The sequence below is a fragment of the Phalaenopsis equestris genome, unplaced genomic scaffold (genome assembly GCF_001263595.1).
Source record: "Phalaenopsis equestris unplaced genomic scaffold, ASM126359v1 Scaffold001173, whole genome shotgun sequence".
NCBI lineage: Eukaryota > Viridiplantae > Streptophyta > Magnoliopsida > Asparagales > Orchidaceae > Phalaenopsis > Phalaenopsis equestris.
In genome coordinates this window covers 114,394-133,675 of record NW_018165612.1, presented here as the reverse complement: position 1 = coordinate 133,675, position 19,282 = coordinate 114,394, and the positions used below count along the sequence as shown (strand labels likewise).

The 19,282-nt window shown below is 32.1% G+C and overlaps 1 protein-coding gene across 1 annotated transcript in view; it reads right to left on the bottom strand.

Moving 5' to 3' along the window:
- The window catches only part of LOC110033408 (3-oxoacyl-[acyl-carrier-protein] synthase I, chloroplastic-like), a gene marked incomplete at its 3' end in the record, with an annotated part of 25,958 nt that extends 10,733 nt beyond the window's left edge, over positions 1 to 15,225 (bottom strand). The window contains 3 exon segments of the mRNA XM_020737379.1: positions 1,488 to 1,661; positions 11,489 to 11,920; positions 14,580 to 15,225. Of these exon segments, the coding sequence (XP_020593038.1) occupies positions 1,488 to 1,661; positions 11,489 to 11,920; positions 14,580 to 15,215 (1,242 nt within the window).
- Positions 15,226 to 19,282: the final 4,057 nt, after the last annotated feature.

The window sequence follows — 19,282 nt, the reverse complement described above, 5'->3', positions numbered from 1 at the left end:
TATATATATATATTTATAATATGCTTACCATAGATTTTTTTGGACTGCATCAGCTATTTTTATAGCTTTCTTAGAGTCAGTTTGGAATCGCTTTCTATTTTTTATTTTTGTTTTTTTTAGTCTATTTTATTTTTATTTTGTCTTATGTTTTCTGTATTAGAAAATGTGTTTGACACTATTATGATTTATATACTTTAAAAAAATATAAAAAATGTTTGCTTGAGTATTTTTTATATTTTTTTAAAGAAAAAACTATGCATTTTATAAAACGGTTGGGTTCCCGTGTGCTCCGGTATTAAGCTTTGCCGCCCATGGTGTATACAACGTCTTCCTTGCTCCACCTAATATGAAACATTACCTGTGGGTGGGCAGGCGTCGATTGGAGGTAGCTGGCGTCAGCAGGCGGCAGGGACAAGCAACGGTGGGTGACCGCAGGTGGCGGTGGGCAGGGGGCAGTGAGCAGGAGGTGGCGGCGGGAAAGTGGCGGGCGGGGGGCCAACAGCGGCAACGGACTGTGGTAATCATTTTCGGTGTTTAAAAAATAAGCAAAAATATGTTTTTTTCTCTTTTGAGTATTTTAAAAATAGAAGTGCTTTAAAAAATAAAAAAAACAGAAAAAAAAAACAAAAAACAAATAAGCACTTTTTTTGTTTGTTTCCTATTTTATTGTTTTCAAAAACAAAAATTGATCCCAAAGAACCCCTTAATTACTTGGTATGAAAAGGGTGTGGTCCCCAAGTGATTAGTTACAGCATTCCTCCTCCTCGTTTCTGCTTTAGAGGAGTGGATAGGCAGTGGTAAGAACCATTATGCTTCTCCAGTTTTCTGAATTACATAACTTTCACCTGATTTCCTCTTCTTCCTGCTGTTTTAGCCTTTTCTTGGCTTTGCTCCTTCAGGTTTTGCACCAATGACCCTGTCCTAAATCACTAATAGACATTGTAATTACGATAATATGCGGAGGCGGTGTCTCCCGTGCATCCATGCCATTTCGATTTCAAAGCCAAAAACACACAAGCTAAGCCTACAAAACTAGTTTCTATGCGTGTAGCAGAAAAAACACCAGCTCAACAACACAGTGTTCAGCATGCAAAGCACCGCCCCAGACACAACCCTCATTCTTGCACTAATTTGCATTCAACAAGAACAAACAAGCCTTCACAATTAACGTTTGGGTCATTTACAAAAATACCACACAATTCTTATATATTTACATATCTGACACCTCAAACATGATACTAAAATGCATCCCACTCAAATTTTAACATTGCATAGAAAATACCACTATTATTATTTTTTAAAAATTAAAATACACCTTTTCAAGCATAGGTTTACAACACCAAGATGTTATAAATGTAAATATAGAGCTTTAGGTGTGAGATATGTCAATAGATAAGAATTGTGTGGTATGTATGTAAATTTCCCTTAAAAGTTTTTCTAGCTTGTAATGGGAGGAATTGCTGAAAATAAATGACCAAATACCATACCTCTTCTGGTGCAACACCAGCATCTTCAAGACTTTTCTGTATACAAGTAGAGACGCCAAGACCATCAGCTCTGGGATCAGTCATGTGATAAGCATCACAGTTGACAGCACCTCCCAAATACTCTGCAATAATTGGCGCATCACGTTTCATTGCATGTTCAAGACTCTCCAAGACCTATAGTACAGACACGGTATAAATAAAAAAAAAAATTGCAGCTATGGACTAACTGAAATGATAAGTAAAAAAAGTTCAAGTTCTTTTTGCCAAACAAAAACTGCAAGGTATTATAACGGTGTTACCAAAATAGTCATCTGAAGTGAAATTAAGTACAACTTTTCTAACTACAGCCTATGAGCATCGTGATTGGAGAATGGTAGGGAAGAACTTCAAAGAAATCATTTTGTTGGAAAAAGATGCAGAAGATGAGAAGAGAGATGAAGTAATGGAATACTTGCTCGATTAAGTTGGTTGAAACTCTGACAACATATTTAATAAAAAAGCTAATAAATATAATTAATAGAATTCCTAAGAATTAGCTCCCAAACAGCTCCATGCCAGCTAACATTTATTCCAGCCTAAAATGACAGCAGGCTGTTGGGAAAAATGATGGAAATGTAATTGAGAGACAGCACTTCCAGCAGAAATTTTCTGCATTAGGCACCAATGGAATCCATTACTCTCCCTCAAGCCGGCTTATGAAAATCACAAGTCAAGCATTTTAATCATTTTTATCAAATCGCAGGTCCTGAAAATTCTTTTACAGTCTGATTTGGGGATGGAGAGTATAAACGAGCTGATCTCTATTTTGATTTTTTTTGTTTAAAAAAGTGACAATTTACCTTCACATGTTTAGTTAGATCACAAAGAAAAGAGTTTTGAGCTATACTGATAGCAGCTTTATTTTCATAATAAAAGATCATCGGGATCTCCAAAATTACATTATGTTCTTCTAGGAATAGCTTAAACCTTCATTAATTCCACCGGCCAAGAATCTAAGTTCAACTTATGCACTACTCCTTGCCACAATATTTTAATTTCTTACTTTTCCGGGTAACAGAACTATCTGAGAAGTAAGTACGATGCCAAGCTGTAGATCGCCCATCAACCATAAAGCCTATTCAATTAAGAGCATCAATAGAACTTTTATAATTTGAGATTCCTCATTTTAAGAGAATATCCTTCTACTGGGCACCTTTTTAATTACTATTACCATGTGACAACATTCATATGTTCTTTGTAATGTTCATACATAATTTGACTTACAATGCTAACAACAAAGACGATATTAGGACAAGAAAAAGACAAATTGACGACGTTCCAACCAATCTTTGAGATCTTATCTTATCTAAGGTCACTTAATTTAGTGTTTTGGTCAATTGGGGTCTCAACTAGTTTGTTTCAAGTTAAACTAGTTTAAGCTAAGAAATCCAAAACTTATTTTCTTAGTAGTACTAATTCCATCTTTATTTCTAACAATTTCAATAACAAAAAATACTCAAGAGGGCCTAGATCTTTAATTTTGAATTCCTTAGCTGGCCATTTCTTCAAGATACCTTTTCCAATTCATGATCCCCGGTAACAATGATATCATCCATGTCGACATGCAATTTTGGTGAAACTTGTTATGAAAAACGACGGCAATAAAATAAAATTAGAACGAGAAAATTCGCACACAGAAACAACAGAGACAACATGTTTACGTGGTTCGGCAATTTGACTACGTCCACAGAGCTGCAGAGGATTTTATTAACTTGAGAATTACACTCGTTGATCACCTCGACAATTACAAGAAACAACTCTCTCTCTCTTCCTCTCTATCTCTCTCTTCTCTCCTCTCTCTTCTCTCCTCTCTCTCTCTCTCTACTCGTGAGCCACCGCCGAAGAAAACTGAAACCGGGAAACCAAGCCTTGCGTTGCATAGTTCCATCTGTTTTTTTGTCTGTCCATACATACATACGTGTGTATATATATATATATATATATGGATACAGGCATACATATAAATACATACATAGATACATAAATGTATTAAGAATTTGCATACTTTAATCACCAGTTGAATATATCGAAAGTTTTACGAAGGATAGCTCCAATTGCATAGGCAGTTAATTGTTAGTTTAAAATTTAGAAACTTTCAAATAGATAGGAATTAAATAGATGGGTTGTGATCATATCATGTTATGCATTGAACCATTTTGATTGATGAAGCATGTTCTAAAACTAGACGATTGAAAAACATTTTGTCATTTGAACATCCTTGCATTTTTACAAGCTTGAGGACTCACCAAATCCTAACATAAAATGCTAAAACTAGAACTATGTGTAATTGTCATGTTGTATATCACAATCAAAACTGAATAGCATAATCCCTTGTTTGAACAAATATAAAATAGATGATGCAAAATAATTATAAGGAAAATAGTCATTCTCCATTTAAGCAAATATAAATCCAATAAAGTTTCACCTTGTGATATGGGTTTGACAATATTACTTAGGACTTTGTTTCTTTCCTTATATTCCCTCAAATGATTTTCATCAATCATTGTATTTGATGGTGCATTAATGACATTAACGATTCAAGGGATGATAATATTTTTATATTTTGGCTAGATCCCTTCCTTATGTTGATTGATCCCCAAAAGAAGTTTTATAGGATTCTTACATGCTTTTAGTTCTCGAATAATTAGATGTTGTTGCAAGTCAATGAATCTAGAGGAATGACATGTTGTTGCTTTTCTTAGTGTTGTTAAAAACATATTTTAGGAGCGGAAGCAAAGTAATGTGCTTTGCATGTGCACTGCATAATAATAACGTATAACATTGCAGTTATGCGTGTAATGTCACATCACATCATAGCATCACAAGCTCAGCTACAACTCAAAACAAAATCACATTCAAATATAATGGCTTGATTTAACACCCATCATAATAACTAAGCATGAAAATTCACTTCTCGTTGTTTCTGCCATTGAGTCATTATTCACTGGTTCTCCATTCTCACCCTGTCGAGCATATTGAATATGTGGTTCTTCCTTACACTTCTCGATGGTTCTTCTGGTCAATGCTATGCTTCTTGCTCATAAGCTTCTTATGGAAAATGCTTCTCCGCTGTCTTATCTTCACACTCCAACTCCTTCAATGCTTCTTTGGCCTCCCGATCTTTAGTTAGTCAATTAATATCATTAATATTAATGAGTTTTAAATCTTCTTTCATCATTTTGTTATTCATATAATTAATTATCTTTTAGGTTTCATAGGGCTAGAAGTTATGGTTATAAATGCATATCATTATATTCCTTGATTAGCATTACTCTATGCCATATAAAGATGGATAAAAATATGACAATTGCATGCACATACGTATATATGATAACTTGCGAATATTCTAATTAGTAAAAAAGGAGCTTTGCTTTGTGTTTTGCCTTTCGAAGCAAAAAAGAACAAGTGCATCGTCTTGTTCTTAGCGCTTTGAAAATGATATGATTTCAGTGATATTACTAAATGATATGAATTCACTGTTATTGATTTAGGCTTAAAAAATGATTGCACTCTATTTATTCCCTCAGAATTGCCCTTCAGTTATTGAATTTGTTTATGCATTGAGAGCAGCATCTTTATTTTGTGGAAATAGAGAAAAAAAAACTATTCCGCATGAATGGAGAGTCAACTATAAATCCCATGAATACCCTAGTTGATGGTAATATATAGGATTTTCATAGAAACACTGACAAATAGTGTTATGCCTTCCCTGCAACAGATTAGAACTATAAGAAATTGCTATAATTAACTGCTCTATCTGTAACTTCCATTTTCAGAATGCAGAAATGCGCCGTAATTTCTACCTTATGGTTGCAGCAATTTGTTACTAAAAACCACAACCTTTTGCTGTAGTATTTTCTATGATAAATATATTATTTGGTCGATTTATTGTGCTAAAACTGCGGGTATCTGTTGCAGTTTATGCTCGAAATGCTGCACTCGAGTAGACAGAATCCTTCTACTAACAATATCTGAATTAGCATTTACATAATTATAATTTGTTAGTTTATTTATAGTTCATCGAATGGACAAATTTCATAATTATTGATGGTTAACAAACAACAAAAACAACAACAAAACCTTAATCCCACTATGTGGGGTCGGCTACATGAATCCTTTTTCTCTATTGCGTCCTATTTAGAGTCATATTTTCATTTAGTTCTAGTCAATTAAGATCATTTTTTATACAATAAGCCCAAATCTTCCTAGGTCTACCTCTGCCTTTCTTAACACAAGTGGAATCTAAAACATCTACTCTCCTAATCGAATCATCAGATGGTCGACGTTTAATGTGACCAAACCATCTAAGGCGACTTTATCTAATTTTGTCTGTCACAGGAACAACACCAATCCTATCACGGATATATTCATTTCGCATTTTGTCCCTAAGTGTAAAGCCACTCATTTACCTAATCATTCTCATCAACACTTAACGTATTATTATGCTTCTCTTTTAAAGGCCAACATTCAGCGCCATAGAGCATTGCAGGTCTCGCCACCGTCTTATAAAATTTTCCTTTCACTCTACGCGGTATTTTCCTTTCATTGATGGTTAATAAAAAATAAACAAAAATAATTTAAAAAAAAAACTTTCTACCAACGTTGAGAGTCAATGTAATGATATTGAAAGAGGATCATCGTGCATATTCCAGAATAATTTATACTATAAGTAGTAGAAAATATTTTTCCAACTATTCTATGATGCTTTCTTAAATTTATTATTCTTCTTGAGTTGAATATATTTCAATTCTTCAACTTCGTTCCATATTTAGAAAATTTATTTTATATTTATTTTGGAGTAAATTTCATTTCTCATAAATGTTTGACCCTTGAATTTTCAAACTGTAATCCTTTCCCGTTTGTATGCGGGTAATGTTCATAGTTACTTTATATAAGCCTACAAAGTATTGGCCCTATATTCCAGCATATCCCTTTGTTTATTTTTTAAGTGTCGTATCATATATCCATATTTGCTTATTTTCTGAAATTTTACTAAAAAAACATACAAAGTCCCCTCAAGGGCAAAATGACAAAAGCACTGTTTAAAAAAAAATTCAGGGAACAAATGTCAAAAAGTTGTTTAAAAAATTAGCTTATATCTACAATCCAGAAAAGGCTTGCAAAAAGAAAGCAAGGAGCGTGCGCAGTTGTAGATCAATTCTTGCAACACTAAAAGCAGGCCAGCATACGGATTTTCAATGTGGAATAAGTTTTACAAAGAATCTACACCAACAAAATGCTGATACAATCCAAAAATCATATTTGTGAAGTATTAGTTGATCCGAAAATTTCAACTCATAATTGGATTTACCCATTAGTCTAGAGTTCACACAACACAATCAGCACGATAACCAAGAAACAACTTAAACTTTTAGGTAACTATGGCATTATAGAATTAGAAATTATGTTGTGCAGAAAAGAGTGTTGAGCAGTAAAAAAATTATTAATAGTTAAAGTGAACATGTCAGAACTTAAAATTTTGAAAAAAATGTATGGAAACAGTTGATAAAACAAATTAAGAAATAATTATATTAGATGAAACGCTTAAAAACGACAAGATAAAACAGTTGAAAAAATATATGGTGATTTGGACGTATCCAATGAAAGGTTAAATATTCAAGATAAATTAGTGCCGCTAGCTGGAGTTATGGTGGCATGGATACAGGTTAGCATAGATTTAACACCTCCTGCAGCATTATTACGTTTGTGCATAGCCTAAGGGCAGTTTTCTCTTGTATTAGCCTAAGGGCAGTTTTCTCTTGTATTAGCCTTGAAGGTGCTTGAGATTGTGCATGACATATTATTACGTTTAGTTTTTTATTATTTATTTGTTTACTATAAATAGGATAATATGCTTAGGGTTTGAATTGCGCGTGAGATTGGATCTTGAGGCTTAGGCTTAGGGTTTGGGAGAAATTTTTTTACCACTCAAATTGTAAGAATTGGGGAGATCGCCTGCCTCTAGAATTGAAGGTGCTTATTGTTGTATTCGTCTTAAGTGTTTGTTTGATGTTCTTACAATAAATTCTTATTTGTCCTAATTTAAGCTAAGAATTGTATCAAAATGGTATCAGAGCATTCAATTTTGGCAAAGATGCCAATTTAGTTTGACCTCAAATGTGCGGAAGTATCTTGGGGCACAATACTTCAGAAATTGCAGCTCATTAACCAATCAGACGCATCACGCCTGGAAGCCAGTGGAAAGGTAAGGAAGGGTTGAATCTTGTGTTAGAAGAAGAATCACGGCGTACAGAACACTTGATCTGACGATCTAAATGGAAACAACGAAAACGACAGCGTACAGTGCGATATAGTCATGATTTAAGCTAGCTGGAAAGCCGAGGATGAGAGCGAATACAGTCACAATTAGAGCTAACTAAGTAGTTTTGAAAATAATACTTTTTTAGAAAAATTCTCCTTTTTAGTCAAGTTTGACATTGCAGGTGGAAATTTTGATTATTTGGCATTGCTCTTAAACCTATTGTAGGTTTGGAATTGCTCTTAAACCTATTCAGGCTATCCTTGTTAAAATTTTGATCAGGATGTTCTTTGAGATACGTGTAATATTAATTTCTCGTACTATTAAATGGTTTAAAATGTGTTTTTTATGCCCACAGTTATTGAAAATGGTTTTTGCAAGAATTTTGCGGCAAGTGAATTCGTGACGGAGGATATGCTCAGCTTTGCAATGGTTGTTGGCAGATGAATTCGTGGTTGTTGGAATTAACATACATTGCAACACTATTTCTTACGAGTAAAAAAAAATTGGAAATTTACATAAGTTGCACAGAATTCCTATGTATTTTTATATCTCCATTTTATGTTGTACCATTCAAGCTATTTTTTATGGATTAAGGGTGTCAAGATGCACAAAGATTCTATTTACTTTAGGATATTTAAACCACCTGCTATATGGATAACTCTCTAGTCCTTTGCGATGCCATTTTCAAAAAGTTATTGTTTGGACACACTTCTCTACTTTTGTTATTTGTAACTTCTTATTATTACTATATTGAGAAATACTTCATTTTGTTTAAAATTTGACTGAATTTTTGTTATACTGAATCCTAGATGATCTTATTTGTTTAGTGATTGTATTATTTATCTATTTTATTATCTCTTTATCTATTTTATTATAAATTTTATTTGTTTAGTTATTTGTTTACCACCTATTTTTGTTATACTTTTGCTATCTATTTGATTGTATCCTAAACGATCCTGTAGACATGAGACCTTTGTACTAGTCGAGTGAGGGACAAAAAAATCCCGAAGTACCGGAGACATTAACTTATAGTTAGCTTTCAAAGTTGTGTAATAAATGAAATAAAATTACAGCTATTTGAAGGTTAGCATTATTATTTCTTTGTTGTTCATGCTATCCTGACTTGCTAATACATTTTCTTTCTTTTCGGCGTGCTCTCATGATGGGAGTCCCATATACTCAGCAAAATCATTAACGTTTCGGATGGGCTATAGATGGTCAAGTCAATGTAGTTGATGATTACAGTTGGATCTATGTTTCACCTGAATTTAAAACGTTGCAGGTAATTTCAATTAAATTTTGCATTCAAAAAAATTATAATTACAGGTTCCTGAAGAGGAATTCTTAAAGGTAAGACTTTATTCATAAGTTTAAGTGTTAGATATGTAAATACATAAGAATTGAGTTGTATATATGTAAATAGCCCATTTCATTAACCATTTGATTTCTAATTTCTCTTTCTGAAACCTTCTTACAGGAGCCGACAAAACGTCCTGCTCCATTTCAGGTCATCGGAAGAATTCTCGGCTGCGGATCCTCCATTTTTGAACCTCCCATCAACATTGGATCGTCAATCATAAAGATCGGAGAATTAATTCAAAGTCGTAGTTTAAATTCAATATTTTTTTTAATTTTTTTTAGGTTTATGTAAAACATAAGAATATGTATTAAATGTATATTTTATTGAAATTTTCAATACAATTATTTTTTAGATTTTAATTTTGATTTGAGCTTTTATTTGTATTTTTGTCTTTTTTTTAGTTTGTAAAGTATAAAATTTGTAATAAATTGGTTTTTATTTTGTAATTTTTTTGAAAATAATATTAATATTTTTATTGTGTAAAATTTGGTATTCATTTTGCTCTTGTAAATTTTTTTTAGCTAATCAATTTTCTTAGATGATAAATGCCCTGAACTATTGTATAAAATTTGCTCTTGAAAAATTTTTATATAAAATTATTAATTAATTTTCTTTAAATAATAATTATTATAATAATTTTATATTCTAACGAGCCAAATTCAAGCCGAACACGAACAGGAAAATATTATTCGAGCCGAACACGAACACACTGTTCACGAGGTATTTCGAACACGAGTCAATTTCGAACGAGCTGAACACCAGCCCAACCTGAGCTCGCTTAGGCTCAGTTCGTTTAATTCAAGCCGAACACGAACAGGAAAATATTATTCGAGCCGAACACGAACACACTGTTCACGAGCTATTTCGAACGCGAGTCAATTTCGAACGAGCTGAACACGAGCCCAACCTGAGCTCGCTTAGGCTCAGTTCGTTTACAGCCCTAGATGCGGCAGTAGGATGCACTCAAGACAACATTTTGAATTTCTGATACAAATTTCTAATTAAATGAAAAGGATTATCAAATAATGACGGACTGTGGGAATCATACGACTTGATCCAATAACAATTTTTTCCATCTTGAGAACAATGTATCTTTTTAAGAGGAGAGTACTATTATGTTAGTGTCAAGCCTAAGGGTCATTTTGTTCTGTATTAGCTTGAGGAAAATTTAGTATTTTATTTAGTATTTGTTTACTATAAATAGGGCTAATATGCTTAGGGTTATGATTATGCATAAGATTGGGTCTTGAGGCTTAGAATTAAGATTTAGGAGAAATTTCCTACCTCTTGAATTGTAAGAATTGGGAGAGATCACCTCACCTACCTCTCAAATTATATTTGTTTATCTTTCTAGTCTTTATTGTTTGATATTCTTACAGTAAAATATTATTTCTCCTAATTTTTGCCGAGAATCGTATCAAACACTTTCTAGGAAGAATATTAAGATTTATAAAAGTCAATCCCCATATGGTTGAAATAAGACTGAGAATGATGATGCTACAAAATGATAGACAACAACAACAGCAACAACAACAAGCCTTTATCCCACTAAGTGGGGTCGGCTACATGAATCATTTTTCTCTATTGTGTCCTATTTAGTGTCATTATAAGATCAAATGTGAAGGAGAATGTAACGGATAGAAATCAAATATAGTGATCAAAGCATTGAACTATGAGCCATATCACAAAAAGGTGAAACAGAAAAAGATAAAATAATAGATAATGAAAACAATGTGCATTTGAATTTCAACTAGGTTCATGGACATTCAAATATAACCATCGAATTTTGGGACGGAATAGAAAACACATTCAATACAACATGCCTAGTGAGAAAGTATTCTATGGCTCATTGTTATAAAAAAATGGAAAAACCAGAATATAAGAAGAGAGGTGGGAAAATAAAAAATTAAGGGTTGACCAGCATATAAGTTTAAAGCTTTCATTTACTTAAAAAGATTTTAGAACTATTATAAATATTACTATTAAATTAAAATTGAATTTAATATTAAACTATTATTAAAAATTAAGTTTGAGGGGCAAAATTTTAAATATATTATATGATATTAAAGAATTAGTAAAAATTTAGGTATGTCCATCGAGCCACCCCCGGTAGCACCACAAGTTGTAAAGCTAACTGTAGTAAAACCAGTGGCCAATATTAAACACCTAACCTCTTGTGCACAATTGTCACAAACCTGATAGAAAAATTTGAATGACAAGGAATTAAGATTAACAAGCATACCGGAAGTCGAAGATAAATCACAGAAGATATACAAACATAGATATATGTGAAACCATCATAGTAAGTGATTGAGAAAAGGAGAGTTATAGACAGAATACCAGTACTCCAGAGCCTTCACCCATAACAAATCCATCACGACCTTTGTCCCATGGCCTTGATGCAGTACGGGGTTCATCATTCCTTTGAGATAGAGCTCTACAAGCAACAAATCCACCAAGACCGATGGGAATGATCGCAGCTTCAGTTCCTCCAGCTATCATTACATCAGCATCTCCTCGACGAATATGGTTCGCAGCAGCGTAGAAGCAATAATTGGAAGTAGCACAAGCAGTAGAAATTGAATAATTTGCACCCATGAAACCAATGTCCATGGCAAGCAAAGCAGAACTCATGTTGGTTATGGCATAGGGAATAAAGAAAGGCGTTATTTTTCTATAGCCTTTGTCAATCAGAGCTTGAACACCATCAGAAAACACAGTAAGCCCACCCATGCCTGTTCCCACTAGAACACCAGCTCGCACTTTGTCAATCTGTCATGTAAGCATAGGTAACCAAATGAAGTTAAAGAGAAGCAATATGAAAAAGCTAATCCAAAGACAATGAGAGAGAAAATACTGTAAGGGGTAGAAATAACAAACCAAAGTAGACATTTGAAAACAATTAGGCCAAAGAATTTCAAAGAATAACCCATATTTATTAAGAAAAAGAGGAATCCATAAATGCTATGGAATTGTAACTAATGAAAACAAATGAGATCAATTTCATATCCAGAATAATGGAAAAAAATGAATCGAATAAATATTGGCACAAAAATATTTGGGGTATTTACCATTTTTATATCTTCACGAACAATAAAAAGCAACTTTTAACTCTAACCAAACAAAGTATTAGCCATGAAATATGAAAGGGTGTCTAGTACTTATTTCAAATAAAATTAAGATAAATTTGTGTTACCTCTGTCATATCCAATTTTAATTTCGAATTCATCATCATAACTTTTTGTAATAACAAATATACCCATATCCACTCTTCACACTTATGACATGAGCTCTAACCAAGATTTGTTCGTTGCCCCTGCATGCCTCCCTCCTTTAATTTTCCTAAAGCTTGGAAGCTTCTAGTTATAATTTTCAGACAAGATTATTAACATAAGGTTACTGATAATAGATGCAATAATAAACAATAGCTATTTCACAATAATCAGATGAGGGGAATTTAACAATTATGTAGTAATAGCATAATTTAATTTAATGGTAACCTTATGCTGCCAGAAAATAACAAGAATTATGGCCGGAAATATAGAAAAAATTAGAGAATTGAAAAATGACTTGCTGTAATAGGTATCACTCAAAAGTGATGGGATTAAAAATAAATGAAGGTTGGCCAATAGGCCTTATATAAGTTCTTTTGATCAAAATCATTAACTCCGTTGTTTATCATCTTAGCTGTATGTCTGAGATATCCTATTTGATTTAAGATAGCATGGGATTTCTGGTGACATCCTGTATTCCTTCATATATTAAAATTCCATTTGTTAGTTGCAATACAGATATTTGCTGAAAGAAAAATTCTTTAAGCAATGTAATTCATTTTTTATACCCACTGAATGCAATCTTTGCGCTGATAATTAGAGATGTATGAACTATGAACTAACATACAAATAATTCCTCACAGCCTCCAACAGTACACTAAAATTAGAAACCCTAAAAATCTTGAATTCTAAACAAGACATCTGACCGAGACTAACGGTAAGCCCTCAGCATCTTAATAGCAAATAAAATCCTCTTAATTGCATGAGTTCATTAATGTAAGAACAATATAACAAAAGGCAGCATCGCCAGAACATTGTTTATGATCTTTCAGTGTGCATGATATTCAGAAAAGGAAAAATACTAATTTGACGATCCACTTATGTTACAGATTCCAGCAATGATTTTTAATACCCACAATGAAAAAAAGATGCACAGTCCTCGGATTTTGTGTAGTATAATTCTATTAAAAGGTTTGCCTATTAAATTTGTAAATCTAGAATCAGATGAGAAATTCCTTTACGAGTTGTAGAAGGAGACAATATAATAAATATATTATTGCGCTTGGAGGTTTCATTGAACCAAGCTGACTCGTAAGCAAGCTCAAACTTGGTTTGATAATGGCTCATTAATTGAGCTCAATGAGGTAAACATAATCTAGGCAACATTCGTTGCTTATCAACAACACCATCAAACAACAGCTAACATCTCTCGGTAATATCAGCATCCTTCTAGCGCCGTACTCCCGCCCTGAGCGACATTTTTCAAACATTTGAATTCTTACAATCCACTCCCACCCTCTCCATTTATTGGGAATAGTGAAACAATGTAATTTCAAACTCAAATTAGTAGATTTATTTCAAGTGAGCAAGGCTCCATAGTTTTCCTCACATTGGACTTTCCATGTAATCTTTTATGTCCTAGAGTTGTGTGCAATTTTATCTTTAATTACCAAGTGTTTGCAAGATTTTTGAGAAAGCAAACAAGTAAATCTCAATCTTTTCACCTCAAACATCTAGTAGAGAAAAAAAAACAACAGCAATAACAACAATGATAAGAGGAAATTGAATTAAAAGTGATCCATATAATAGTTCTTTTTTTTTTACTTCTAAGAATTTCAATTTTTTCTATTTAAATAGCTTTTTTTTAATCTAAAAGCTTGAAGCAATTTATATATATATATATATATATATATATGTATCATGATGAGCAACAAAAGCAAGAATTTAAAATTCCTTTTATAATAAGAAAAGCCAAAACAAATGATTATAGATATTTGTACAATAAACAATAAATAAAACATTATAAAACAGATTCCCGCTTTCATATAATAAGCATAGACCACTCAAAGTAGGTGCATTGGAAGCAAGTGCATCCAAGTTAAAATTCCTAAATTGATCTTCTAATCTTCAATCAATTTTCGAAATTGCTTTAAAGCACATGCCTAGCTAGTTTTTCAAATGGAATAGCACTACAATGTGGAACTTTTAACACGAATCCTTTAAGATCAACCTCCATCCATTGCATTTCTTCCAACTTAAGTCATTAAGGGCTGAGCAACTTGATAAAAAGAGCAGCTATACAGGGAAACTAGGCAAGCAGTGTCTCGATCTGAATAAATCACAAATTCTTAACTCAGAAGATGATATTAAAACACTACCTTTTTGAGAGCGGCGCTTCCAGGAGCCAGATCAGCGTTTTCTAGTGCCTTCTTCCCACTCACAAGACCATATCTCAGGCAATCATCGAGCCTGCGGTCGTTCTTCCCGTCGATGTAGCCTTCCGACGAGAAATTCCTAATCTGGCCGGCGAATTTCGTCGGGAACACCGAGGCATCGAACCGATCTATCTGTCCGATCCCGCTTTCCCCCTCGAGCAGACGCTCATAGTACTTGTCCACGTCATTTCCGAACACCGAGACAAGTCCCATCCCCGTGATCACAACCCTCTTCTTCGGATCCGTCTCCCTCCGGGGAGCCGCCGCCGGAGCAGAAGCCACGGCCGCCCACCCTTGACGACCGCACCGCGAACCTCCCATATCTGCATCGGCGATGAGCAACCGTAGGGATGGACGGGCAGCTGCGGAGCCCCTCCGATGCGGGGATTTGGAGGGCCGGAGGGGAGAGAAGGCTCTGCATTTTGTAGAGGCGAAGAAACCCTCCTGACAAACAAGATGAAAGAGGCCGAGATGAAGATCTGACGGAACGATTTGGCGATATGGACGATGTAGGCGGCGACGACACCGAGGGAGAACTGTCGAGTCCGAATCGGCCACTTGGGAATAATGGTCGATCATTTTGCTGCTTTTTAAGGGAAAATAGGGTGGAATACTATGTACCAATGAATGCGGATTATTTCTTGTTGGGTGTACACGAGCAATTGTGTCAAATATTTTGTTTGGATTTGAGTGTGTTTGATGATAATGTTAAGGCGAATATTAAAAGAGCTTTAAAAATAGTACATTAAAGAATAATTCATATTAAAGATATAATATAAGTATTAGTTTGTGAAAAAACTACAAATAATTTTAGTATGCACATAAGATAACTTTAATATAGTTCATCATAAAAGATTTTTCCAACTAAGTTTCATAAAATTGTTGGCTTCAAATATCTTAAATAATTTAAAAAATAATAATAATTTATTTTATCATTTAGCTAATTATTTCAATTTCATATTGATTTAATTTTTGAGTCTCATATGATATTTCATTTTGGCTTGCCTACCTTTTATTATAACTTTTTCATCCTTAAAATATCACATTTTTTTCTTGTCATATTCAGGCCTTAGTAAATATTAATATTTATTTTTGATAGCCATATTATCCCCATATATATATATATATATATATATTGTTATTCAGGCCTTAGTAAATATTTATATTATGTGATGATTTTTTAGCACTATGGTAACTTATTGAATTTTTTTTTCTCTTGAATGTTTAAACTTTGGCTAAAATATGCTGGTAGATTGAGGATAATTTGATTGGATTTGTCATTCTATAAATTATTTTATAACATCATTTACAAGAAATATGCTGGTAGATTGAGGATAATTTGATTGGATTTATCATTCTATAAATTATTTTATAACATCATTTACAAGAAATAAATTTAAAGGAAAAATTTAGAAAATTTTAATACATGCCATTAAAATATTTTAACTTTATAAAACTAAATTATTTTTAGTGATCTTCTTAATAAGAATGATTTAACAAAAATTCTATTTTTTGCATTAAAATAAATATTTCATGTGCATCAGCAGAGTCATAAACCATCTACTGAAAATATTTATACTCGTTATAAAGCCTCATTGTCCTTTTTTTAAAATTAATATTTGACAAAGACATTGATGGTTACATTAGTGTTGATATTGGCATTCATATTGGGATTGACATAATATTATCTAGAAAGAAGCCCTTCCCTTGGCCTACATTGATTGTATGTCCTATCATTGATGTTGAGGGCTTATGTGTCAAATATTGAACATTGGCATCCTGGATAGATTGTGGTCAGCTTCGTTGAAAATTGGGTGAAAATGTCATATTTTCTATTGAGGCGTTCAAAGAATTAGAAGCCAAGGGGACTTCATTATTTGCATGATTAGGATTAACATTATCAAAGCTTGAAGTGCCATTTGAGCTTGGGTTATCTTCAGAGAACTCAAGGATAGGTGAGTTCAGCAAGGCTGAGCAAGGTGTGCTGCATTTTAAAAATATATATAGTAAAAAAATCCTAACAAGAGAATGATAATTAATATAGTATTAACAAAAATATAATAAACATATGTTCTCTTAATCTATAGTTCATAAAAACTTTAAAATTAACACATTGTTTTTTCAATGAATTCTTAATCAAGCATGTGAGTTATCTAAAGCTAAAGTACATTTACAACTCCTTATGTGATAATAAAAAAAACTCTAATATCAACATGAATTGATTTTATGTCATCTTAATTTTTTATTTACTAGTTTTTTTTTTTTTGCTATGTGACATTCAATATTTAGACTCACAACACAAATTATTTTAATCCTTAAACCTCTTTAATGTAGGTGGAGCTCTACACAATATAATTAATCTTCTTAATAAGAATAATTTAACAAAAATTCTATTGTTTGCATGAAAATAAATATTTCCTGTGCATCAGCGGAGTCATAAACCATCTACTGAAAATATTTATACTCGTTATAAAGCCTCATTGTCCTTTTTTTAAAATTAATATTTGACAAAGACATTGATGGTTACATTAGTGTTGATATTGGCATTCATATTGGGATTGACATAATATTATCTAGAAAGAAGCCCTTCCCTTGGCCTACATTGATTGTATGTCCTATCATTGATGTTGAGGGCTTATGTGTCAAATATTGAACATTGGCATCCTGGATAGATTGTGGTCAGTTTTGTTGAAAATTGGATGAAAATGTCATATTTTCTATTGAGGTGTTCAAAGAATTAGAAGCCAAGGGGACTTCATTATTTGCATGATTAGGATTAACATTATCAAAGCTTGAAGTGCCATTTGAGCTTGGGTTATCTTCAGAGAACTCAAGGATAGGTGAGTTCAGCAAGGCGTGCTGCATTTTAAAAAATATATATATAGTAAATTAATCCTAACAAGAGAATGATAATTAATATAATATAAACAAAAATATAATAAACATATATTCTCTTAATCTATAGTTCATAAAAACTTTAAAATTAACACATTGTTTTTCAATGAATTCTCAATCAAGCATGTGACTTATCTAAAGCTAATGTACATTTACAACTCCTTGGGTGATTATAAAAAAAACTCTAATATGAACATGAATTGATTTATGTCATGTTAATTTTTTTTATTTAATAGGTTTTTTTTTTTTTATTTGCTATGTGACATTCAATATTTAGACTCAAAACACAAATTATTTTATTCCTTAAGCCTCTTTAATGTAGGTGGAGCTCTACACAATATAATAAATTTGTAGAAGAGCCATGTCTCTATGAGATGGGCTCTTATCTATACCTTTTAGAGAGATAGGAATGAATAAATTCATTTTGTGCATATATTGTAAGAATAAGCAATGGCAAAAAAGCATAAAAGGATATTTTGATTAAATTTTTTGTCATGACATGCATATCTTAAAAGCTCTATAATAAAATGAGCATAATGTGAACATTTTATATATTTAATTTATGTCAAAATAAATACATTGAATTTAAGTTTCATTTAAATAATTTTTTAATCAAAGTAACATTCAGAGGCAGAGACAAAAAGATTTCAGAGAAGAAGCGTACTACAACTTCTTTCAAAATGTTTCTTCGAGTTCAAAATTATTTTGTTAAATACGTTTATATTAAAAAAATATAATATATATTGATTAAAAAAATTGCAAAAAATGAAATGAATGTAATGCAAATATTCTACATATTTTTAATGTGTTGAATGATTATATCAATTGAGGTTGAATTAGGATGGTTTTTTTTTTTTTGTTATTTAGTTTCTCACAGTTATATTTCTAGTTAGATAAAATTCTCTTAATAACTTAAAAAAAATTATTGTGAAAATAAGCATGTTAGGCTATTTGAAATCACGAATATAATGATATAATTAAGAAATGACCAAAATGGGTCAAACTATTTGATTCAGGATAGATTTAAATTGTTTAGATTTGTTTTTTTTTTTAAATAAAACATAATATGTGGATTCAATTAAAAATAGGTTGCATTTATTTTATGATAAATTCAATCTTTATATTTATAAAAAAAATAACATTATATCTCATGTTTTGACAGGGATGAACACAGATAAGAATTTTAATTTTTAACAATCATAAAACCTAAAATTTTTATATCACAAAAAAAATTAAAAGAATAAAACTATGAGTAATTTTAAAAGTGGAAAATAAAATCTCATCAAGGACGCATAGGTAAAATGATATAAATGTAAATATGAAAATTAATATGTCTCACATATAAATGAATGCGTAGAAATCATATACATGGCTGCATGCATTTAAATCTTAATTTCTAATATAAAAAAAATATCAAAAAAAATAAAAAAAAATTAAAAAAAAATGCATATATTGAATTACCAAATCCTCAAAATTAACTTTAAGTAAGTTATCATTGATATGCAACCAATAAATTTTTATCATCGGGCATGAATCTCGGTGCAATTTTTTGAAAAAGAAACATTCAAACTTCGATGAAGAGTCATCCGGAAATCTTATTTCAGCAAATTTATAGTCAGATTGATCGGCTCGAAGAGATGGACCTAATGATATGAAAGAGTCCAATCCAAGTAAAATCAAGCCCAGATCAAATCATCAAACCACTCTTAGAGGATTTTCGGAGGCATTTGAAAGGTCAAACGGATGTCGAA